Source organism: Tympanuchus pallidicinctus, unplaced genomic scaffold, assembly GCF_026119805.1.
Source record: "Tympanuchus pallidicinctus isolate F22 unplaced genomic scaffold, pur_lepc_1.0 scaffold25, whole genome shotgun sequence".
In the NCBI taxonomy this organism is placed as follows: domain Eukaryota; kingdom Metazoa; phylum Chordata; class Aves; order Galliformes; family Phasianidae; genus Tympanuchus; species Tympanuchus pallidicinctus.
The window spans coordinates 9,594,538-9,619,342 of record NW_026294742.1 but is presented as its reverse complement, the minus strand read 5'-3'; the positions used below and the strand labels follow the sequence as shown (position 1 = coordinate 9,619,342).

General features: G+C 44.4%; 1 protein-coding gene across 3 annotated transcripts; it reads right to left on the bottom strand.

The window, feature by feature from the left end:
- Positions 1 to 1,788: 1,788 nt before the first annotated feature.
- RBM27 (RNA binding motif protein 27) lies at positions 1,789 to 24,766 on the bottom strand. Of its 3 annotated transcripts, XM_052689674.1 has the most exons (22): positions 24,596 to 24,766; positions 22,401 to 22,519; positions 21,629 to 21,753; positions 19,703 to 19,809; positions 19,037 to 19,230; positions 17,991 to 18,248; positions 17,253 to 17,486; positions 15,851 to 15,985; positions 13,729 to 13,878; positions 12,066 to 12,213; positions 11,659 to 11,812; positions 10,088 to 10,351; positions 9,854 to 9,982; positions 8,885 to 9,007; positions 8,324 to 8,398; positions 8,052 to 8,216; positions 7,524 to 7,628; positions 7,226 to 7,417; positions 5,800 to 5,886; positions 5,233 to 5,343; positions 4,526 to 4,629; positions 1,789 to 3,306 (listed from the first exon to the last, which is right to left on the bottom strand). In XM_052689674.1, the coding sequence occupies exons 1-21, from the start codon at positions 24,652 to 24,654 to the stop codon at positions 4,543 to 4,545; spliced, it is 3,021 nt and encodes a 1,006-aa protein (XP_052545634.1). In that variant the 5' UTR covers positions 24,655 to 24,766; the 3' UTR covers positions 1,789 to 3,306; positions 4,526 to 4,542. The 3 variants fall into 3 exon arrangements, with proteins under 3 accessions (XP_052545634.1, XP_052545633.1, XP_052545635.1); XM_052689673.1 differs by having other exon boundaries at positions 1,789 to 4,629; XM_052689675.1 differs by lacking the exon at positions 24,596 to 24,766 and adding an exon at positions 22,632 to 22,674 and having other exon boundaries at positions 1,789 to 4,629.
- Positions 24,767 to 24,805: the final 39 nt, after the last annotated feature.

Sequence of the window (24,805 nt, the reverse complement as noted above, 5' to 3'; positions counted from 1 at the left end):
CTGGCACTCTCTGGAAGGCACCAGTTCCTCCCAGAGCCCGTGGGAGCCCAGAGGCTGCAGGGAGCACTGGGGGAACTGGTGGAGCTGTGGGAAATCCTCCAGTGCAGCCGCAGGCGAGAGCTGCATCCTCCTGAGCACACAGCTGAGGTCAGGTGGGCACACCTGCAGGATGGGGAGTGCAGGCAGTGGAAGCTCCCGGCACTGTGTATAACCCCACATCAGCCCTCTGCCCACATAACCACCCCTTCGAGGCAGCGTCCACCTTTTGGGATCCCTTCCTGCACACTGGACAAACCTCACACTCTGACACGGTGCAGCCAAATGAGCGAGTCTTACTGCTGGCCTTCCTGTCCCAGTCGCCGTCCTGCCCCAGCAGAGCCAACAGCTGCAGCCCCCGATACCTCCTTACAGGCAGCTGCTTCTGGCCAGAATTAGACTCATCTTTCATAATTTGAAATTGGGACTTGGGAATTCACCTCTCAGAGAAGTCCTCCTCACTTTTCTTTGACCTACAGATAACCCAAAGTCACATTAAAAAGCAGAGACGAAGAGTGGATGGAGTTGCTATTTGACATATCTTTAGCCACCAGAGACCGTGCAGAGGTGCATTACATTGAGTCGACTCCAAATAATTTTCACATGAATTACTAAAGTGCCAAGGATGTTTAATTCATCAGCATTTAAATAAATCAGAGCAGAGGAGCTGCACGCTGACGGCGGATGCTGTGCTCACCTCAGGAGCACTCAGTGACAGGGAGCTGCACCGTCCTGCATTGCACTGCACTGCACAGCAACTGCCCCACACTGCACAGCACTGCACTGCACAGCACTGCACAGCATTGCACAGCATTGCACAGCATTGCACAGCACTGCACAGCCCAGCAACTGCCCCACACTGCACAGCACTGCAGGCACAGAGGGGCTGTGCTCCCAGCAGCCCCCAGCTCAGCAGTGTGGGACGGCTCAGCTCTTTGAGGCAGGAGGACCTTTGCTGCAAAGGTGGATCCCAATAAGAGGAGCCACAGCATCAGCTCTTGGATGCCATCCTTCAGGTGATACAAAGGCAGCCCAACACAGCTGGGTGTGTTTGTAAGCTCTCAATAAATATCTGGGCAGAAAGCAAGATGGGGAGCACTGAAAACCCACAGCAGTGCTGTGAATGCACCACAGCTCAAGGGAAGGCACACGCAGGCTCACACTGGCAGCGATGCACACGAAGCACAGAAAAGCATCGGGTGCTGTGTGCGAATGTGGGGCTGCAGCAGATGCTGCCTTACAGCCGTTTGCCTCACATCAGTCCTGCACTCAGGCCTAAGAGCACAGCGGTGTCCCAGCGGCAGCGCAGATGGCGAAGGGCTTGGAGCATCTCCCAGAGGGGAGAGGAGGGACCTGGGAACGTCCAGCCTGGGGAGGGGGCTGAGGGGCATCTGATCAGTGCCTGCAATGCTCTACAGGCCGGTGTGCAGCAATTGGTCAAGGAGCAACGGCCTAAAACTTGAGTGTAGGAAGCGCTGTAGTGAGACGTGGAAGAACTGCGTGGCGACAGAGCACTGCCACAGGCTGCCCAGAGGGGCGGTGGAGGCTCCCAGGTGTGCGGGGCCCCCTGGCCGTGGGATTGTGATGAGGAACTGATGGTCGCTGTGGTTGGGCTCAGCGATCTCTTCCAGCCCTTCCAACCCCGCCATGCTGTCGTTCTGCCACCCCCCAGCACAGCAGCTCCACGTGCTCACACACTGCAGCTCCACACACAGCTCCAGCACCAAAGTGATGACGCTCTTTTTGTGATCATTGGGTGGTTTGGTTTTGTTTTTTTTTTGAATGGTTCTGCTGTCCAATTTATTTAACTTAGTTTTCCTTTTCTTTTCTCCATTTGGAACCATTCCCGTAGCATATCTTTATTGCAAAAAAGTCAACATGCATCTTAGAAATTCAGATTGTAATCAATAAAACAAACATTACATATATGAATTTAAATGTATAAACAGTTAGAAATTCAACAGTATCTCCTATTACACTATTACACAAGTTCACAATTCTGTAAAAACTATAGTACAAGTTTACTATACACCAAGGGAACTTCATTCCTTTTCACATGATTTCGTAAGGAGGAAAAGAAAAGAGGTGCATTCTCACAGCAAGCAGCGACAGTTTCCACGTCCACCTTCCAGCTCTGGGGCTGCTGTTTCCTTTTGCCCAGCTGACACCCAGCGCAGGCGGCGCAGCTCCCCGCCCCACAGACCGGATGCCCTCCGTCCCCACAGCTCAGACCCAACACCTCCCGCCCTCAGGCCGCACTGCTGCCTCGTGGGCCCTCAGGAAGCATCGGCGCGGAACGGCAGCGCAGAGCAGCGCCCGCAGCGCCAGCAGAGCCGCGGCTGGGGCAGGATGCTCGCCCTGGGACACCTCGTGCTCCTGGCGCAGCGGCGGCGGGAGCGCTGCCACCACTCGCGCCGCAGGGAGGTGACTGTGCTCACGGCGCACAGGCTGAGCTCAGATGCACGACTCATTTTTTCACTCCAGCGCTCAGAAATCGCTTCTGGACGTCGCTGCCCACGTGGGCTGCGAAGGAAAGCGGTCAGAAAAGCAGAGCGATCCCGGGAAGCTCTGCGGGAAGCAGCGCGTGGAGCCGCCGCTCAGCTCCTGCCAGCGGCCGGCAGCCCAAACCATATGAAAAGGAAGCCCGTTCTGCACCAACGGCGCCGCAGCTTTTCTTACGGCTTCATTCGTTCGCTGTAGTTTTCATTTTGCAAATACAAAAATACAACAGTTCTTATTGAAATCTATACGCTGGTAGTTTTAGTACACAAAAAAGCAACATATTTACAAAATTATACAGTTTAAGAAAAAACTCTGTACAAAAAAATATATAAATCCTTTGTTCCCTCTATCACTTTTAACTGTCCGGACTCAACACGGTTGCTGCAATGGGCATTTCAACATATACACCGACTGAACCGCAGACAACAAGAACAACATCAGAGGAGAGACGTGGGGAATAGCTAAGATACGTTTTCCCTCATTTCCTTGCAATTTCACCTCAACGTTAACAAGAACGTCCACATCGCACACAGAGGTTCTAACGCGCAGAGGCGGAGCACTGAAAGGCTGAATTCCCTTCAGCTGGTGAGGAACCCGAAGATGACACCGCTTGGACTTCCAACGCACCACCACAGCACAAAGGGAACGCAGGCAGGGAGCAGCAAACACAGCGCGCTCAGCTGTGTTACCAACATCAGAGCCACAGCAACTCAGGGGTCTCTCTAAATTTTCTTCAGTCGGGAACTTGCTGGCAAATACTCTGGTAAACTAAAAAGAGGAGAGCATTTTTCACTGACATTCAGTTTATTTTGTATAGAAAAGCACATCAAAGCGTACTGAGAAGCGCACTGTGCAAACGCACGGCCAAAGAAAACGCTCCCTAGGTGGCACTGATGTTGGCGAGCCACAAAAGCCACGCAGCAGTTAAGAGACGTGGCTGCAGGATCTGAGCTGGCTGCCCTCATTTCTACCATTGCACGCCGCTGCTGGGCGCGGGTTTGGAACGGTGCAGCAGTGAAGCAGCCGAGCGGCGCCGAGCGAAACGCATGCAGAGCTGCAGCCACACAGCGCCGCTCCAAAGCCTGCAGCGAGACAGGAAGCGCCCTGCTCTGAACACCTCGTGGTTTGGCTCCAGTATAAACAGAACCAGAGGGAAGAAGAGTTTGGAGGGGCTGTGAGCAGTTGCCCATTCAGTTCTTTCTGGGGAAAGCAGGAAACTCGCTCGATTCAAGCTCACAGACTCAGGAATGCAGCGAACGGTGCGGCTGAGACTGGACTGCACTGAACTACAGGGGGAAACCACGGGAGAGCAAACCCTGCCCTGCAGCTGAGCCACTGCTGCTGCGTGCAGCGGGTCTGAAGAACAGAGCGAACGGACAGCATCACAGCCACCCCTGCTGGATTACCTGTTCCACCCCCTCACAAAGCAAACATTGAAACTGCGTGGCTTTCAGACATCCTGAGGTGTCTGATGAGTTCAGCCACAGGAACTTCTACAGGCAGTGACTGCATGTGAAACAAAATGCCACCTTTCTTCAATTAGTAAATGAGGCGTTTTTTCTTTCACAACATTTAATGACAGTTTGTGTCTTTCCCCCGAGCCTAGAATATTGCTAAATAAAACCTGTAACATCTTTTCAATTATAAGCTAACAAATCAATCACATTATAGAAAACCCAAAACAAGGTAATAGAGGGTGACACAAAAAGAGGACAAGAAAATACTAATATCTGTTTTCTTTCTCTCTTTTTTATCCTTCTTAAATAGAAAAAAATCACCATCCTGGTGAGCTTGATACTTCTATAAAAAGTTACTGGGCCTTTGGCTAGGTTGGCATCGCAGCTCTATCTCTGAAATGTTTTTATAACAAACTTTGCTCACTTTAAATCTTGTGGTTTGAAAAGAAAGTAAAGCTTTTTTTGGCTCATCAACTTTCTTAAATAGATGTCTAAAAGATGTAGCTTGAACTATATGCCTAAGGTTATACATTTCTAACGTCAAGTTTCATCTTCTCCAAGAACGGGATTCATCCTCGTCTTCATCCTCATCATCATCATCTTCGTGCAAAAACAAATCTGAGGTTTCAGTCTCCTGGATGAAGAAGAAACAGGGTTTGAAACCAAAGTTCTGTGCAGCAGAGCAGGACCTGTGACACAGCACAGCATGGGCTGCATGCACAGGGCACAGGGCACAGGGCACAGGGCACAGGGCACAGGGCACAGGGCACAGGGCACAGGGCACAGGGCACGCAGCTCGTTACCTCCCACAGACCATCAAGGAGAGCGGTGGACTCTCGCATCAAGAAAGGGAAAGAAGCCAGACTTCAAGGAAGCAGGGAGCAGCCACCCGCCCACCAAAACAGGCCCGTTCAACAAGGCCAGGAAACCCCTTAACAGCCTTTAAGGGCTCACAATTGCAATCCAAGAATTAATAACTTCTCCTCCAGTGGAGGATTCGCACCCAGTAACAAGATGGGCAGCCCCTGTGTACGTGAGAAAGTGAGGTTTATCCCAGCAGTTTGCAAATGCGAGTTTCCAGTGGTGTTCTATTTTCTTTCACTGGATTAATCAAAACCAGGGGAGGTTCTGCTTTGCAGAAACATCTGCAATGAAACTTATTCTGTCAACAGAAACCCGAGTTCTAAAGGAGCTCTCATGCTAAAGCAGTTATTACTTTACCCACGTGTCTTCCTACCTCTTCCTTAGATTCCTCTTCCTCAACTTCTGTGGACACAGAGGGTACCTTAGGTTTGTACCATGATATCTGCAGCCTTCGGTCTTTAAACTTGGATCCCTGGTTAGCAGCCTAGATTGCATTTTAAATGAACACGTTTTTAAATGGAAAATCAAATTAAGAAGTCTTCAGATCACCAATAACGAGTTAAAGCCAGTGAGCACTAATTAGTGCAGATGTGTGTCTGAACATCTCAGACGTGCATCACCTTCTGCAGTCCTCAAGAGCAACTTCACGTAATCCTGAATCTACTGAATAATGCCCACCTACCATCAATCTAAAGATATTAACAGGGCTCTAAACTGACTGTGACATTGAGTCCACATCAGCAGAAAACCCACCGTAATCCTTCAGACATGAAGCCTATCCCCCTTAGCAACACTACATGCAGGAGCAACAAATATTTGCACTACGTAGCTCAAATGAGTGGGATCCAAACCCCTGAAGTTTAAAGACAAAAAGGCAGCACAAGCAGGTAAAAATTCTTGTTCTGGAACCGAGGAGAAACAAATCCACCACATCACTTACATTCTCAGCTTCAGAGCGAGATTTGAAGGTCAGAACAACGCTCAGTGGGGAGTCTTCTTCTTGGAGATCCTCAATGTCTCCGAATTTCTGTAAGAAGAAAAATTGATGAGGAACAAAAGCAATGCTTTCCTCCAAGAGACTCATCATCACATGCTACACCTGAATCGTTTTGGTTCAGAGCAGCCCCGAAACCTCGTTAGTTTTAGGACAGAATTGGGAGAGAGAGGAACCTCAGCTGCGTTGGATGGCAACACCGCAGCACCTGTGCCTGTATTTTTGGACAAAAGCTCAGATCCATTCACATTCTCATAAATGGAACTTAATTTTGCAGGAAAAAAGGAAATAAATGTATAACTGAATTCAATTCAAATAATTGGCTGTTTCACTTATCTTTCTTGCCCTTCAATACTACTGCAGACTTGTTAAACCAGTCCTTTAGAGCTCATTTATTTGCAGAGGAGATAGGAATCAAACATTGCTACACACCTGAGTATGTTCTGCAAACACACAACGCAATTTTGTCTGGGACCATGAAGAGAAAAATGTCTAGCACAGCCAGATGAGCATAAGGCTTTATTTTTAGAAGTCAAACACCATTTTTAAGAACAAAAATTGCAGTGTCCACAGCTACGACAGGTTAAAACAAAAAACAAACCATGCAAAAAGAGGGGAAAAAAAATTAACAACAAAGCCAAACCACCCAAATCCCACCACAAAGGGCTTCTGGAGGCAGCACCAGCAGCCTGAACCCATCCCAAGTGGCCCTGAAGAGCAGATGGAAAGAACTCCACCAGCCCTGCCAAGGAGGACGTGCCGTTCTGGGCAGCATGACTGAGGGCAATGCCAAACGTGTTCCTCCTTCAGCGTCACAACTCAGCTAACAGAACAACGTGCTCAGTAACTCACCTTGCACACTACCAAGTTATCTGCTGTTTCCAAATGAGTTTAACTTTTATGAAATTGAAAAAGCAACAGGGTTTTGCTTTCTGAATTAGAGAGAAACAAGACAAATGTGCACGAATTGCCAATACCTGTTAAAGCAGACACGCTGGTAGGTATTTCTCAGCCTTCTATCATCTGTTTTTAACTATTCTAATGCAGAATAAAAATAAGCCATTTGGCTTTCCTATTAAAATAACGTGCTAGGCAGCCACTGTAAAGCAGCCGTAAAAGGCATTACATTCACACTCTTGAAAGTGTTTATTCATAGCTTGTTCCATCAATTCAAGATGAATTCATACTATAGAAAGGAAGACTTTTATTCATCCTTAAGACTTTGGAAAATAAACTGTTGCTTACAGAGTTCCCAGCCTGCCTCTCTCTGCAGCACACTCTCACGGTATCAGATACCCACTTCATCTGAGACTGAAAGTGCAGCCCTAACTGTCAGCTTCAGTTTTTCTTGTGAACGTGACCTCATACTTACAGAGAAGTGCTGCAGCAATTCATCTTTCTCCTCTTCAATGAATCCTCCAACTGTTAGTGCTTTGGGACGATGGTCTACCACCATGTGGTTTAACATCCCCCTTCCTCTCCCACCACGGCCCCGTCCTCGCCCTCTCCCTTGGGCTGGAGCCGCCTTTCCTCGGCCAGCAGGCAAAATGCCTAAACGGGCAGCCTGTGGAAAAAGAGGAAAAAAAAGGCAAATAAGGTGTAAAGGTTTGAAAGGAGCTTAAACTTGTGTCTGCAAAGCACATTAAAAGCATAAATCCTGACATACTTACCTCTACTTGCAGCTGATTCAGCTTTTTCCGCAGTTCAGTTGTGTCTTCCCCAGAAGAGAGTCGTTTGTGGAAGTCTAGTTCTGCATCCAGAAGTTCCTTTTGTGCCTTAGAGAAAAAGGTACAGAAAGAGAAAATGGAAGTGGAAAGCAGAACATGAATGCACACTTTTAATGCTTTAGTCCCCCTCTTTAGCAGTAAATTTATGTAACTGACACAAACAGGTCAGTACACAGCAGCCACACCTCCCTCTAAATTCAGTTCATCAGGCTGCTGCTTGCCTCCACGATTCTCCCCCAGACTCAGTTTTGGAAGGACCTGGAATTCCACACTTCAGAACTGGAACAATCCTGAATGAGCTGTAAGTTGCTCACCCAAGCTACTTAGAACCATAGTCTGCTTCTCCACAGTGACCAGGCAAATTCAAAACACGCTGGGAAGCAAGCTGATCAAACATGGTTGTGTTTTTAGGACACGTCATTAGAAACAGTTACAGAAGACAGGTGTGCAAGTGCATGGCACAACACATACCTCTGTCTTGGATTTTAATTTCGATGGCGTAGAGGTTGCAGATGAAGTTTTTAACTCATCCTTTAACTGAGATATTTTTCCTGCTAGTTCTTTTAACGTCTTCATTATTTCTGCTCTCTCTTCTGGTTTCATGGCCTTGTTTTTCTCCAGCTTGGATATCAACATCTGTACATTAATAAAAGAGCAGCAATATAAATTCCAGCAAGAATAATGCTGAACAGACAGATATCTACAAAACCAGGATGTGCTTAATGAAGTCAGTCCAAACTCACCTTCTGGCATTCTATTTGTTTTTCTAACATCTCCTGCTTCTTTTTCCTCATGTCTTGTTGGAGTTTCATTGCCTCCTAGGAGAATAAAACTCTTCCAATCAGAAGAAGTAGTCTAGCATTATATGTACTCACATGTCACATTTTCTTTCTGAAGCTACAGAAGTGAGGGCCATAATGAAAACCACTAGTCTGCAAACCACAAAAGTATTCAGTACATCTGGTCTGGAAAACAACAATGAAATCCTGCCAATTTCCTGCTGTGAAGTACTCTACTAACTTTTTTCCACCTCCAAACACCCCTTGAAGAAACATATCCCATGCTGTCAGTTAAGTTCCTCATATTTGCAGAGATTAAAATCAGAGAAATGCCACCAGAACTCCATCCCTCAAAAACAAAAAGCCTTCAGTGTGCATTATCACGATTGTTCCACGATGATAAAGCTTACACTGACTGTGCAAAACGCTACACAGCCACATCTGAGGTTGAAATTGTCCATCAATCCTTTTTTTTAAAGTACTTTAAGCACTGCACTGTTCATCCAGCAGCACACAGCACAGTACCTGCTTCTTCTTAAGAGCCTCCTGTACGTCGTGAGGTTTAGATCCTGCGCCAGGCTTCAGAGCCGCCTTCAAGTTTGAAGAACTGTAAACCATTTTTGAATGGCTTGTAGGAGTAGGAAATGTCTGAAACAGTAGAAATGCACACACATCAATATGTGGCAGGTTAAAATCAGGAATTTTAAATAAATATCTTCCGTGAAACAACGCGTGCTTCCAGAATTACAAAAGGAGACAAATACAGCAATGCAATGAAAACATGCAGAAAGCCTTCAGCCTAACGATCCACCTACTTGGGAGCCACCAGCATAAATGATTCATGGAACGCTTTCTGCAAAAGATAATTTCTTTTGGTCTTCATCCAAAAACTCCCTCTCTCTCCTGATATCCACGAGGAGCACTGCTAACACTCAGCTCCTGTATCAGAACCAACCCAGCACAACCCAACACACTTGCTGATCAGACATTCAGAAAAGAAATAAGGCAGCAACTGTCACTTGCATTCTTCCTTTCTTACAAGAAATAACTTCTTTGTGACCAAGAACATGTGCTGCCTTATGACACCAGTGCTAATTAAACTGTATCAGATTGAACTCTGCGGAAGTATTCTGTAAGTTTCCAGTACCATTGTTAAAGCACAGTGTAAACACCAAAATCACTCAACAGTAATTAGGTTAGTCAACAGAAAGCTGACATGTAAGCTGTAAAATTTGTTTAGAATGAAACCGTGTCAAAAATATGTTATGCTGCTGAAGACGGTGACACTCTCTGGAATTACTCTCCCTGGTTTATATGAAGCAGCTAATGAAAATTGGAAGAAATAAATGATCACGTCACAGAACACCAGCGATGAAAGGAACGAGCAACTGAGGACTCGCAAATCCTGCTCCATTTCCTAGTTCCACTTAGCAGACCCACACAGATGACAGCTGTAAGTGAAAGCACGACGACGGTCAGGTTTCATAACCATACCTGACAGTCCTCTGCCACGGCCCCAGCCTGACTGAGATCAGACTGATTTCCACCTGCTGCTCCAAGGCGACGTTTCACCGGGACTTTGTTCAGGACATAGGCACCGGATGCCAGCGGTTTGTTCACTGCCTGCGCGCCAGAGATCGAAGAACGAGAGGTTACACGTGCTGCACCTAAAAGCAGCTGTCACTTGGGAGCACTGCTATCAGCTCCGGAGGCCGCTTATCAAAGTACCTTGGGCAGATTGCTGTGCATTGTCACGGCGGGAGCCGGGGCCAGGGCCTGCTGCTGGAGGTGAAGTTGGTGATGGAGAGACGGCGAGGCTGACTGCTGCTGGGGCTGCTGCAGCAGGGGGGGCTGCTGCTCGCTTTCTCTGTGCCAGTGCACCCTTATGAACCGATTGTTTAAAACTGCCTCTGTGCTTGAAATTGCCTTCCTAGCCTCATCGTTAGTTAAGTACTGAATCAGAGCAGCTTCAGGATCGTTCTGGAAAGCAACCTAAAAGAAAGAGTTCATGAGAATACATTTCTCAAGGAAGAAAATACGTCAGCCAGCAGGAATCCAAGCGACAGGTAATCCACAGTAACAAGTGGAATGTGTAATGGTATTAGCAACTCAAAATAAAGGCAAAATCCTCTGTGTAATTAGAATCAAGTACATTTTGCAAATGCTATGCACAACTGCAGCAAAGACTATATGTAGTACAATAAAAATTGAGTAAATAATTAAAAAGTTATCCATCAAAAATCATCAGATATTCAAAGCACTGTAAACTGGGATAGAACTGAGGAGACCCAGTGCTGACTCCAAAGCTCTTTATTCTGATCTGAGATAGAAACGTCCAAGGATGTACAGTGCAGAGGTTCACCATATTCCCAAAGAAACCTTATCTAACAGTCACACAAAAGTATTTTTCTCTAAAAATCAATCATCACAGGAATGAAAACATACCTAGTACAAGATGATTGAGGTAGCATGTTTTTTAGAACGCACTACCAAGATTGAACCAAAGAAAGAACCAAAGTATCTTTTGGGCTAAAGCATAAAACTGTGAGCTCAAAAACACAGAGGCTCGCCAGGTATCTGTCCTTATTCAGACCTCAAACTGAGGATGAAGGAAGTCACTGCTTTCTGCAAAAATAAAACAGCACTCTAACCACGTAGCTAACTGTGCTTTGTTTACACAGTGCTTTTCCAAGGGACACCACTGAATTGGAGCCTCTTCTAGGACGTAACATGATGTAACACCCATGGCATCTTGGCCAAAATGCTAAGAAACGATGCAGGACTTCACAGCAAACAGAGTTTTATTGAATCATAGAATTACCAAGGTTGGAAAAGATCTCCCAGTTCACTCGGTCCAAGCATCGACCTCCCACCAGCATTACCCCACTAAACCATTCCCCAGGAAACAAGCAGATGATGCTGAACACCTCCAGGCACCGTGACTCCACCGCCCCCAGGGCAGCCTGTTCCAGCACCTCACCACTCTTCTGGAGAAGAAGTTTTTCCAAATATCCAACCTGAATCTAGAAGATCTGTTTCAAAAAGTATAGGCAAGCTGCTCAAAAACCTGAGAATAGTTTAGATGGTGTTAAATCTGCAAGCCTTTCAAATTTAACAGGAGCAAACCAAGCACGACAGGCCTCCAAAAACAAAAGAAAAGGCTTTTTTGAATTTGGTGACCTCCTCCTGCTAGCTTCCTCTAAGATTCCTCAGTGTTTACTGCAGTGTTCTGGAAGGCTCTAGGGGAAAATACCCACACACAGACATAAAACTGAGAGCTTTTTGTGTTTGTTTTTTACCTGAATGTTTACAATAGTTCCAAACTTGCTGAAGTGCTCGTTGAGTTGTGTAATGTTGTTCAGTTCTGGTGGAATTTTTCGAACTTCTAATTTTGTGTTAGTGTACTGATTCTTTTTCAGGAAACCTGGCTTATTCTGGTTATTATTTGCTTGCCTGCAGAAAACAAGTGCAAGAGAGTAATTGAGAGAGACATGCACACACCTAAGTAAGGTAGCAAGTTATTGCACACTTAATTTTTCTCTAGAGATTAGAAATAACAACCTCCCCAATATTTAGCCTCTGATTACATCAACACATTTTCTGACTCAGTCAACTCAAATTACAGAGGCCAATGAATTACTGTTTTTACAGCATTGATAGCAATCAGGTGCACTCAAGTTAGCCAACTGCAGCTGTTAATTCTTACTTTCCCAGCCACGGTTTCTTCAATGGTGGACATTCCAAACTACTTGGCGACCTTTTTCTGCTGTCTGGTTCAAGCACAACTCTAGTTACATTGCTGCTATTATTTGGAATGGGAATGGGAGGTTCGGTCTGGATGATAATATTGGCAGCTGGAGGAAAATAAAAAGCCCTGTGTTATTTACCACACATCAATGAAAACACTGAAAAAAGCTCTCATTTAAGCAGCAACATAGGATTGAGTTTAAAAACATTAAAAAAATAGGAAGACTTAAGTCAGTCAGTTCTGCTTACCAAGTTACTTCAGAGATGACTTACTAGCCCAGCTAACCCACGTGAGAAATACAAGCATTTAGTCTTGCCAGCAGAGAGGAGACTTTTAACCTTCAAGCTCAGTACCAGCTTGAAGAAATGAAGTTTTGGCCTTACTTGCAGCTACTGAAACTTCTGGTATGAAAATTAGGCCACTGGCACATACAAAACACTCAACTCCTAAAGAGAGGTGTGAGATGTAAATCAATTTCTTTTTGTTTTCCTATGTGCCAGAGCTCTGCTGATTACTCTGATGAGAAAAAAGTCTGGGCATTTTCAGGCATACAGCTTCATTCTTACATTAGGGGGTGGTTTTAGGGAAAACCTTTCACACACTTGACAAGGCAACAAAGCAATTGGTCTGAAGATCCACCTCTGAGATTTACAATCTCTTACAACTGGAACGGGTTCTTGGAACCAGAATACAGACCCAATAGTGATTTGTGAAATTCAGTCAGATGGAAACAGCAACAATAATTTCTGCAATAATAATTAATAATATTCTATACAGGGTGAGTCCCTGGAAGGAAATTCTGGAAAACAAAACAACAACAAAGCAAACCTTTCTTGTCTGGTCAGTAAGAAACGCCAAAGTGTAGCAGCAAATACTGAAATGCAACAACTTTTTCCTTAGAGCAGAAAGCAGGAGGAAAATGACAACTATGCCGAAAACACAAAAATTTCTTTCAAGACCTGTAACTTGTATAAAAGTTCTTTTGAGAGCGAGAACACGTCACCATTAGGAGACCACATCCACGCTCATCCAGTTTATGATTCAGAATTACTGAAGCGTAGACTGGGATTTCCATGAGCTAGAACTAGAATGCTAGCTGCAACAAGCACCTTAAATACACCAGCAGGCTGAAAGGAAGCCAGACCATCAGACACAAGCACATGGCACAGCAGTTCCCCTCACCACGACCACCAGAACAGCCAAGGCTCTTAAACATGTCCTTGTCAAATCAAACCCAGCTTCAAACTCCTGTTCAAAGCCAACTTCCTGCACCATTTGATTTCTTCTTTCTAGTAGCCCAATACCCAACAAGTACCTTTGTAGGCTAAAGATGAATAAAAACCCACCATCCAACCAATAGTAATAATAAAAAAAAAAAACAACAACGACCCTTCTAATATTCCCAAGCAAGTGGTTATTTTTAACCAATAAGACTGGTTTGACTTTAAGATTAGCATTAAAAATTAAAAAATAAAAATAAACAAATAGTAGAGACGTCAGATTTTTGGATGCCTGAAAATTGCTCTGAAATACCAAATCAGTGAGAAAAACCACTGCTTTTAGCCTGGAAAATGCAAAAACAAACATTGATGTTCTGAGACAAAACCAGAACCCTTCCTACCTCTAGGATTTGTATCCATCTCCCCAGATGTTAAGCCAATTAGATTTGGACGCTGCGTCTGTGCTCTTGTAAAGAACTGCCGGTACTGAGATCTACCAGCACTGGTAATACTAGGAGCTTCAGGGTTATAGCCATCGGGCTCATACGTGTCTGCAAAACAGAGGAGAGAAATGTAAGAGGTTTTCACACGAGCTTAAGACTCACAGTCACTCTTCCGTTAAGGAAACGCACGGGTGTCCAAGAATAAGAAGCTGTTTCTGTATGAAGAGGGAAGAGAGGTCATACAGACACCAAGTAGCTATAAAAGCCCTTAATTAAGCTTTACACTCAAGTATATCTGGGAATATTCTCCTATTTTAAAGATCATTACTGTTTGTCAAAAGCGTGTAAGTCTCCATAACTGAGTATTGATGGCAACCTGCCTGAAAAAGAAATGAGGCATCTCTATCACAGCCTTCAGCAAGCCTGACACTGCTCCAAAGGGAACAGAACATTTCGTTTGAGTATTTATTCTTATGCCTTGTCCTAAGATGCAAAGAGATTTTCATTCTTTCCTACCCAACAGGTCACATTACTTCAGAAGCTGATTTTGGAAGAATGCAGTTCAGTGATTTCAATCAGAGCAAGCTGAGAAATCATGCAGCTCCCCCCTTACCTACTGAATTCTCTTAAGTCAGTAAGAGCGAGATTCGCTGCCCACCTGCGGCGATGTGCTCACAGTGCTACTGACAGGGGATGACTGCGAGAAGACAGCAGAACTGACTCACGTTTTTCACCCAGTCTGCGGTCATTAAGGAAGATGCATTTTTCAAATAATAAAAAAGGAAAACCTACACAAGAACTTGGATGAATAAAACCCAACAAAAACCTCCATAGAAACACAGTAGATCCTGGAACAGAATTGGATGCAGATCCAGAGGGAGTCAGAGGACCCAAAACACTCTACGTGTCCTTATTCTAAGATGGCAATGAAACTGCAGCCTAAAGCAGCTGCCTCAGAACTTCAACACTCGTGTTCTGTCATGCAGTGCTGACTCTGCAGTCAGCACAGCCTCAGCACCACCAAGAACCTTCACTGAACTTGTGTGAGCTCAACCACAAGGTCCACCTGCTCAGGGATTCTTCATGCAATTGCAAGGTAACAATCAGCTGTAAGTGTACCAGTGCAAGAGCAGGACATGAGATCCAACTTCTAGAGAAGTTTAAGAGAAGAGAATTACATAGAGGAACTGAAGTCACTGATGCCTTGTTAGTAAAAACAGACAGAAAGTTTGGAACAAACTTTGAAGCTGAAAGAATCAGATGAGAATGTGGTCTGAAAGCATTTGGACTCAACTGAACAGAGACCCTGATGAGATACTTGGATGACTCTAAGAAGTCTTTCAGGTCTCTAAAAATGACTTTTAAACAGCTCTAAAAAGTACAGAATTCACAAAGGAAATGACACAAACTGTAAACTGAAGTTCTCCTTGTATAAAACATCAAAGTGTTTTTACTCTTTTCATTACCAAAAAAATACAAACTTTATTGGATTTAAAAAAAACAACTTAGGGTTCTCTAGTTGTTATTCCTTTCATAAAATACACGTTTAAAAAAAATTGTGCTCTGTAAAGAAAAAGATGTCATATCCATCAAACATCACGTGTTTTTCTTTTGGTTAGAAAGCTAGAATTACATCAGTGCTGGAAAGAAGACAGATATGAAGTACTAATGTATATGGAAAACGTAGAGACAATTCTGATGAACAGCAAAGAGAACAAAATCTCTCATGTAGTACACAGAACTGAGTAGGGGTGAAGACCAAGCTACCCAGTAATTACAGATCAGTAGATGCATCTTTCCCATGCTGATGTTCTACTGAACAGTTTGAAAACAAAGGGTTCCCTTCCTTACACTACAGTTTTGCTACTTGGAAAACACGAGATGAAAAAAAATCTCCCTACAGACGACTTTTCCTCGGGCTCACAGCAGCAGATGATGCGCTCCCACAAGGAAGGCAGCGCTCTTTTTGGATTTGTGCCTAACGGAAGAAGGCAGAGGTAATAACTTCTAATCCCACGAGCTGAAGAAACGTAACGTTGACATGCCGAGCACATTTAAGAGAAAATAAAGCACTGCTTACGTTCTGATACTGTGTACAGGAGGTTCTGGGGTAGCGGGGGGGGCAGCCGTGCTCCCACAGGCGCCAGGCTGGGCACTGCGCTCGTCCCGGGCTGCTCGCGGTTATTGATCAGACTGGACTGAGTCAAAGGCGGCCCTGCGGCGACAGCGTGGAACAGATGGGTAACACTCCACAGAGAAACGTGCAAACCTCCTGTGCAGTTAATGCACTCCTTGCCAACAATCACAGCTCTACCACATCAGAAGTTCAAGTCGACGAGAAGCCCCGTTCAGGTAAGTTACTCTGATTACAATCACCCTTCCCTGGTCCCAGAACGAACCAAGCTGTAAGCTTAAGAGTTAAATAAATACATACATACAAAATTTGCTTCCCCAGAGCTTTATTATTGTTGGAACTTCATTAGCTAAAGCAGCTCCTCCCTCAGCCTTGCCATGGAGAATCAAGGCTTACTCAGAACACGACATCACACCACCTACATTTAAACCACATAAAATTACAGTTCTAAACCACAAGCTACAGGGCAAAAGGTGTTAACAGGCAAGGTCTAGCTGTTTCTCCCTGTATGCAGCACACATATGCTCCCTGCTTACTGTACTGCCAAGGAAGGACAATTGAGATAATACTATGCAACATACTAAAATTAACAGTGATCCACTGGAGCCTTCCACAAAATTACAGCCATATGTAATTTCACCAGAAGCATCATCTTAAAATAACACTAGCACAAACAACAACTGTATTCCCAAAGATTAATTTATTAATTAATCCTCCCACAACAATTTGGAAGTGTTTTCCAGAAGCCTGCCTGCTAATTGCTCAGTGTAAACCTGATACAGAAACCATTCTGTATCCCATAGCTGCTACGATTGTCAAAACATGCATTGTGTTACTGGAATAGACAGCAATACAACCACACCTTCAATATTCTTAGATTTTTCTTCACAGAACTTGCATTATAAAACAGTGAGATAACAGAAAAGGCTGAACTGCCTCAGAGATCCCAGCTGAACAGATCACGGATCTATCGGGTATCTGCTGCTAAGAAACTGCATACAGCACAGTACCAACAGCATCTATTAAACCTTTGAGGAGATTAGACCTCTCTGTTTTCGCATTAGAAAACAGAAAAGTTGTCAATCCAAACAACACTTGTGTTATGAGATGATCTGAAAGATTTTTCCCTTCCCAATCTGTTCTGTTCACCTGATTCAATTTGGAGTATAAGAAACACCACGTTTTGCAGGCTGAGTTTTCAAAATTATTTTGGCAATCTTTTGGTTAGTACATTTGGACTACAAGAGAAACTGCAACTCATTGCTTCAACTACAGGTACCTTCCTTTCAGAAAGAGTGACAACTTTAACTTCTAAGACAGAGTGACAAAGGAAAGTGCTTTAACTTACTTGGTACAGGAAGCACAACAGGAGGCGGTGCCTGCGGGTGAGCTTGTGGAACAGGGATCCTCAAACTGCGAGCTGGACCTGGCATGGGAGGCAGAAGCATACCTGGAGGGGGTGGAAGCCCCGGAGGTGGTGGAGGAAAAGGAATCATACTTGGCAAGGAAACTTCATCTACTACTAACGGATCATTTCCATGATCAAACTGACAAAGATCACCAAGTACACAAAATCCTCTCTCTGCAAAACAAAAAAATTATATTTTCAGGAAAAAAAACCTCAAAACAATATCATCCTGGTTTTTGCTGGAATTTTGTACTAAAGAGAACACACAATTACTGATTTAGCACTACCACGTGAATTTTCAGAACAAACTCAAAGCAATCTTCCATAAAAGCACAGACATACATTACGCACCATAAAATCCACGTAAAAACAAAGATGCATCACCTGTTTCATGTTAAACACCTGCAACGAAACCTTTTTCAGAACTGCTGGTTGCTGAATTATTTGCCAAGGCATACACAGAACTGTGATCAACATCTGTACGTCAGCAACCACCAAATTAAAAGTAAACTGCTCCCAGCAAGAACAACTCTCTCTCCAGTTAAATACAGCTCACACATACATGCATTTTTACATAGAAGGTGCTCTAAAGGCTTCTGTGCTTTGACTTGAATACTTGGGAAAAAAAACGGATATTGCAATATAATGAAAACCAGGCAGGGACAGAAAACAGCTTACCATCATAATCTTGACACCTTCTCTTAGGTGGAGGATTTCTGCCAAATGAACTGGGATTGCTATGATTGTTGTAATAATTTGACCAACTCTCTGTTGTGTTTTCGAGATGGTGCGCAGGTGCAATTACAGTAACAGCACTGGGAATAGACTGTGCAGCAGAATACTGTTCAGAAGAGTTACTGGCAGATGCAGAAACTGGATTATATGTGCCTTCAACATCATTTCGTTCGCTCTTGAACTTTGATCTCTCACGGTGCTCTGGTTAAAAAACAAAATGAAAGCAAAACGATTCAGGTAAGGATTCATAATTTGTTCTGTAATCAGAGCCCTAGAAGAAAACAATAAAAACCCCAGACAACAACACAGACGCTCGCTTAAATATTCATTAATCTGTACGTGAGATTGTTCTTGAAGATCAGTCTTACCCATGGATCAACAACGAACCATAACGCAGGCAGGTTTTACATATCAGAAAATTAGATGCTGTCTTTACAAAACGAACGTTCTTTCTTTTACTCCTTATACTTTCTTGGATTTTAGCTTTCCCTCTTAAAGTAGAAAGGGTGAATAAACTCAGCAAACCTCCACCCATCAGTAATTGAGGTGGTCTCAATTACATTTGTAATCAGTGCCTCTTATTTTTCCTAGAGTTCTGAATTAACCCTGAAGAAATAAAGGATTGTGTGGTCATGACCTTCAATACAAAAGGACCTTCTCTAAAAATGCACAGTAACAAAAAGATTTACGCTACTTTGCAAAAGAGTGCATCTTTAAAAACATCAGCAGCTTTGTTAGCATATAGAGCACATAAATATCAGCTACTGATATCCACCAGTATACACCTGTGGATAAATTAAGAGGTTAGCAAAGAAGAAAACAATCCCCTTAATTATCCTACCCTGATGAACAGCACCTTAACGATTTCAGGAAGACAAAGTTCTCGAAAGTTGCTCAGATGGCTCAAGGGCACCTGCAGCCTGCTGGACCATCCCAGGCAGGAGTCCTTGACATCACTGTCCTCCTAAAGCAGCACCTCGACTACTCACCAACACTTCTGTTTGCATCATGGTCTTTGCTTCTACCCCTGCTGCGGCTGCGACTTCGACTCAGCCCTCTGCTTTTACTCCGGCTTTTGCTCCTGCCTCGCCGCCAGCTGGACTTGTCTCTGTACAGGTCGCTCCTGTCGTAGTACCTGTCGTAGTCCCTCCACTTTCCATCATCTCTCCTTTTCTCTCTGGTTCTAGAAAAACACACACGTAGACTACATTTATGAAAAGAGAAACTAATTCATTCCAGAAAGCAGCCAAGGGAGGACTAACAAAAATTAGAACTGTGAGGAAGTCATAGATGAAGAAAAACAGAAGGAGTTTTAAGAATGATGTTGACTGTATGTTTGTGTCTGTCCTGGTGGAGGAGACAGGGGAAATGCAGCAGGAAAATCCCCCCCACCACTGAGGATTTTCATTTATATAACAAGGGAAAGAATGGAACTGACAACATCTCTAGGCACCAACAGTGTAAAAGTATTGCCATTTTTTCCCCAAGGAGGCCAAAATAGAACCAAGTAGGGTTCTCATAGGTGCAATCAGTACAGAAATACACTGCAGACAGAGGAAAGTGGGCAGCAAATCACTGTTTTACATTATAACCTATGAGGTACAAACCCTCAGCTAAAGACTGCTGGGAAATACAGAAGGTATTCAACTACTAGCCTTTGTTCACTGGAATCCGCACGGCTTCTCTGTGGACTAGAATGCTTCTTCTTCCTGCTATCCCGCTCTTCTTCAACTGATTCTTGAAAATTCTGTTTAGCAGACAGCTACAAAATAAGGGTGAATATTACTTTTTTTTCAAAACAAAGATTTTTTTCAAATCAAAACAACACAGAAAGGCAGCCTTAAATAACGATTCGCTCATCCTTGCTCAGGATTATTCAGGAAGAATTGTTAGAAATACTCGAGATTTGCCTCGACAGGGCTCAGGATAGTCTAATCTGAGGTGACACTCTGAAAACATGGTTGGATGGCACGATCTCCACTATGGTCCCCTCCAACCAAAGCTTACGTATGATTCCATTCTCATTCCTCCATTTGCAAGAATCATGCAATACACTGAGCTGCATGGCAAATCAAGGTGCTGAGGTGCAATAGCTACTGAATGTCCTGCCACATAAAACTATCATCAACATATTTCTTTTTCTACTTTCACATCCCTGAAACACAACCAAAACGAAATTAAAACCAAAACCAACCAGTCAAACAAAGCAGTCCCCCTCCCACCATTTCATTGCTGTTTAACAGAATAGTTTTCAAAAAACTGAGAAATTATGTCTGTTTTTGAAGAATTGATCAGCAAACTGTGAAAGCCTTCTGTTGTTCCAAATCACAACCTTCCGTCACCAAAGCTACAATGACAGTCAGCTGTCACAGAATTCTGGAGCTAATCCTCAAACAGAAAAGGACATAAGAAAGGAAAGACCAAGCAGCAGCTCCGATTTAAATGGACTGATGAGTCGTTTCTCCCAAATAACATCTACTTTCCACAATGCAGCACAATACAACTTTGCTTTAGTTGACCAGAGTTCGATCATCAATTATTTGTTACTATCAAGACTGTCCAACAGTTCAAACGCTGACGACAGAACAACTCCTTCCAGCAAGGTGTTCCTTCATCTTATATTAGGCTCACAAATACATGAATAAGTTTGAATACCAGTTCAGAACACTTGCATCAAACAGCACTTCTTAAGGCTCATTTGTAAAAGAGAACGACAGTTTTTGCTCTTAGCACTTCCTGACACAAGCATCCCTGGAGGGGAAAGAACCGGAATGTTTTATCTGCTTTATCTGAATATTTCCCATAGCAAAGGAAATACACACATAGCCTAAAATATCTTGCAAATTGTGCTAGGACTATACTAGCAATGTACTAGAAATAAACTAGAAATAAAGAAAATTTACTTCTGTAGCAATTTTCCCCATCTTCACTCAGAGGTGATACATTAGGATGCTATAAAAACACACAGACACAAAGCTCTTCTCTTGGAATACTACCAACACAGGAAAAAGAGAAGTACCAAACACAGGTGAGGATGATTTGAAATTGAAAGGGGTTTGGATACTCACAAAAATATTACCTTGCTTTCTCAAAAACTTGAATGCTTTCAATTTTGTCAATAAAGGTTAAAAGACAAAACAAGAACTGCTGGCAAATGAACGCGACCTCACTTTTTTCAGTAATTGATCCTCAATAGAGAATTCAACTGTAAGTATTACAGAACACATTTAAAATAATTTCCAGAACATTTCCTGTTCCATTTTTTTAATGTTCTGTAAGGAATAGAACGTTTTCCTTCTTGCTCACCTCTGAAATCCTTTCAGATCAGTGCCAGCTCGTACTGCCAGGGACAACAGAACAGGATTTTTGGATGCTACTAACCTCGATCAAAGGCAGACTTCACACAGGGATTTGAAAATATATTGCCTGATTACCTTTCATTTTCCTTCAGACACACACAGACAGTAAGGGTCACTAGTCCCAGCACAACAAAGTGGATTTTGCTATTGCGTTTTCTCCCATAACTGTTACAGGATGGCTACGTTCAAAATTAGAGGCAGGTAGGGAATGAATGTGGTTACCTCCTCCTTGATGACTTCTTTCTCCTGACCTGCAGGCTTCACTTCTACTTTCGTGGGTTCGTGAGAAGGAAGGTAACTCTTCGTGTACAGACTTTCAAAAAGTTTATCTACAAAACCTGAAGTTTCTGAGGATAGAGAAAACAACAAAAAATATTATCATATATTAATGTATGATTTAAGATAAATCATATTAATATATGATTTAAGTAATTGTTTGGAATGGATTTGCCAGAAAAGTCCTTGGGAAAAAAAAAACACAAACCCTTGATAGACTGCTTACTGCTACAGCAGCAGTAACTCAGATTAATGATTAATAGTTCAAGAAAACAGAATTACATTTGTGGAGTTTTACCTTGTCTTTTTAGACAGAAAAAAACACCATCAAATGCATCGCAGACAAAAACACAGACTTCTTTCAATCACATTTACAACTTTGAAATGTTCTAAGAGGCAAAAGTGATTGGAATTTACGATCAAGGAAAAAGGTCTACGCTGAGCCCACCAAATAAAATCAACAGGTGATTTTAACACCTCGAATTGGAACCAAAGCGCCCTGAGAAGCTCTCCAAAAGTTCAACAGGTCAGGCTGTAAGAAGTCATCAAACATGCGACAGAGAAACTTCCAGCAGTACGAGAGACATTTCAGAACAAACTCAAGTGTTAGCTTTTAATTGAGAAGAGCTCCTCCTGCTCCCCACAAACAAGAGCGGGCTGCAGAAACACGATCTCGTGCTGAAACAAAAAGCCCCGAACCAAAGGAGATTCACAGTACCTTTCTGCAGAAAGACGTCCAGCTGATCAGCACAGAAAGCTTTTAGCTCCTTCTCTGGTTTGTCTTTCTTAACTAATGCCACAACATAGTTGGCTAAGGCTGATGGGTCTGCATCACATCTACAGAGAGAAAGAACCGTTCTTGATTCAGCTGAAGAACAGCAAAACCACTGTGCTTTGGACACTGACTGTTACAGAAGGACCACCAAAGGAAACCCAGAGTGCAGCTCACCTGCTGACACGAGAGCACCAGGATGACTGAACTAGCATTCTCCCCCTCCGTTAATTACAGTGAAATACTTTAATTGTCTGGTGACCACCCCGCCCCACCACAGCTGACAGCTCTCCCAGTCTCTCTGAGGCTGCTCCAGAATAATACCTTCCAGCCTCTTTACAAACATCCAATTCCAGGGCAGCAGGGCACATTTTTCTCACTTTCACTAAGCGTTGCAACCGCCACCAAGAACAGCCATACAAGAATTACAGAATGAGAAGAAAAGTCACTACGTAGTTGACTTAAAGTACTAAAGTGGTTTTAAAATACACATAATATTTAATATATACAATAAGCATCCCAGAGAAATACTCCCCAAAAGCACACGTTAAAATATGCACACAGATACACTCCGTACAGCTTAAGTTACTGTGCATAACGTACAGAAGTTTTCATTTCCAGCATTTCCATGCCCACAAATTTCACATTAGTCCTTTCATACTGGTAAAGTGCAAAAAAGGGTGTAATTATTAGCACAGAATCATTAAGCTCCTCACCAAAACCCTCATCTAGCTTCATGAAAGCGAAAGATAGGCAACTGTGCAGCGATACTCTGCCACTAATCTTAAACTGGATTCTGCTTTAGGTTCCACTATTCAGTGCAATATCATTAAGCATTGACTCCTCATTTTGCTTCTCTTTAAGAAGATGCAGATGTAAACCATCAGAAAGCAGGCAGCACCCCAAAGCAGTTCAGTGATTCAATGTGTCTTTTAAACCTTTAAATCTCAACACACTTTTTAAAGAGAGGAACGTCAGCTATAGAAACATGAAGAATGCAAAGTGTGCAGACTCCGAAACAATCTCAGATGAAAAAACTCAACAAATTAACAAACACACAAACTCATGTAGACAACAACTGGTTAAAGAAGACTTCTTAATGAGCTGTCAGTCAAGCAGTTCTGCTCCACATTAGTTTGCTTGTTCCCAGAATCCAATTAAAACCGCGTAGAATGCAGCAATTAACCACAAAGAAACCACAAATGTACAGATTTTACAGTTCTTATGCACACATGGAGAAAAAGAAATAAACTGCACAAAATGTATTCTGTGGCAATGACCACGTGGAACTGACTGTAAGTGCTATATTTGAACAGAAGATAGATGACCATCTATCACTTTGTGACCTGTCTGCTCCTCCCAAGTGTTCACATGGAGCTGTGAGGAGGGGAGCAAAGCCTGAGGAGGCGTTCAGAGGGATCTGACCGAGTGCCAGAGAGACTCCACGAGAAACAAAGGCAAGGAAGCCACCTGCCTTGCGGAAGATATGCACCAACACGTGCATATGCAAGTGGCACACAGGGACAGGGGGAGAGCAGGAGATGCTTTGCTTTGGGCACGTTAAGATAAAGCCTTCTAGAGATTCAGTTTCAGAGTTTCCTGTAGCAAAGCACACGTGTCTGTACGCGTACAACCACTGAGATGTTCCACCTTCCTTGGTGCCCGCGCTTCTAACAAACCAAGCCGAGTTTTGGACGCGCACATTCCGACCCTTGGTGCTCACAGCGGCCACACCGCAGTAGCGCAGGTGTGACAGGCCGGTGAGTCCCCAGCAATTTGCACAAGCCGTTGACGCGCCGCGCGCGGGCAGCCCCGCGCTACGGCCGATCCGCACCGACAGCCCTCGGCCCCAGGCAGCGCCGGGCCCCGGCCGCACCGTGCGCAGAGAGCCGTGCCCGTCCTCAGGCGCTCCCCACGGCCCGAACAGCGATCGGCGGCTCCGGGCAGCGCTCGCCCCCGGCGCGGCGGGGCGGGGCAGGGTCGGGCAGGGCAGGGCAGCCCCGAGCCCCGCATCCCCGCCTCCTCCTCTCCCCGCAGGCGGCCCGGCCCGGCCGCGCCCTCCCCTCCCGGCTCCCCCCAGACGTGAGGACGCGGTAACCGCCCCAGCCGCGCCACGCCGCCCCAGCCCGACCCGCGCTCACATCGGCTCCAGCAGCTTGGCCAGCCAGGACTTGAGCGCGTCCACGTTATCGATGAGCATGGTGCCGCCGCTCCGCCGCCCCTACGGCTCTGCCCGCATCGCACCCGGCCCGCGGCGGTTGCTGCCCGGTCCCCTCCCCCCGCCGAGGCCTAGTACCGGAAGTGCCGCTCTCCGCGGCGCAGCCTGCTGGGCGCATTGGGGGCGGAACCCG

Excerpts from the sequence above, each read along its gene's own strand:
- RBM27 (XM_052689673.1), bottom strand. The coding sequence starts at position 24,654 with ATGCTCATCGATAACGTGGACGCGCTCAAGTCCTGGCTGGCCAAGCTG. Across the intron at positions 19,231-19,702 it reads GCGGATTCCAGTGAACAAAG|AACCAGAGAGAAAAGGAGAG; the intron begins GCTAGTAGTTGA and ends GTGTTTTTCTAG. Across the intron at positions 10,352-11,658 it reads GAACTATTGTAAACATTCAG|GTTGCTTTCCAGAACGATCC; the intron begins GTAAAAAACAAA and ends TCTTTCTTTTAG.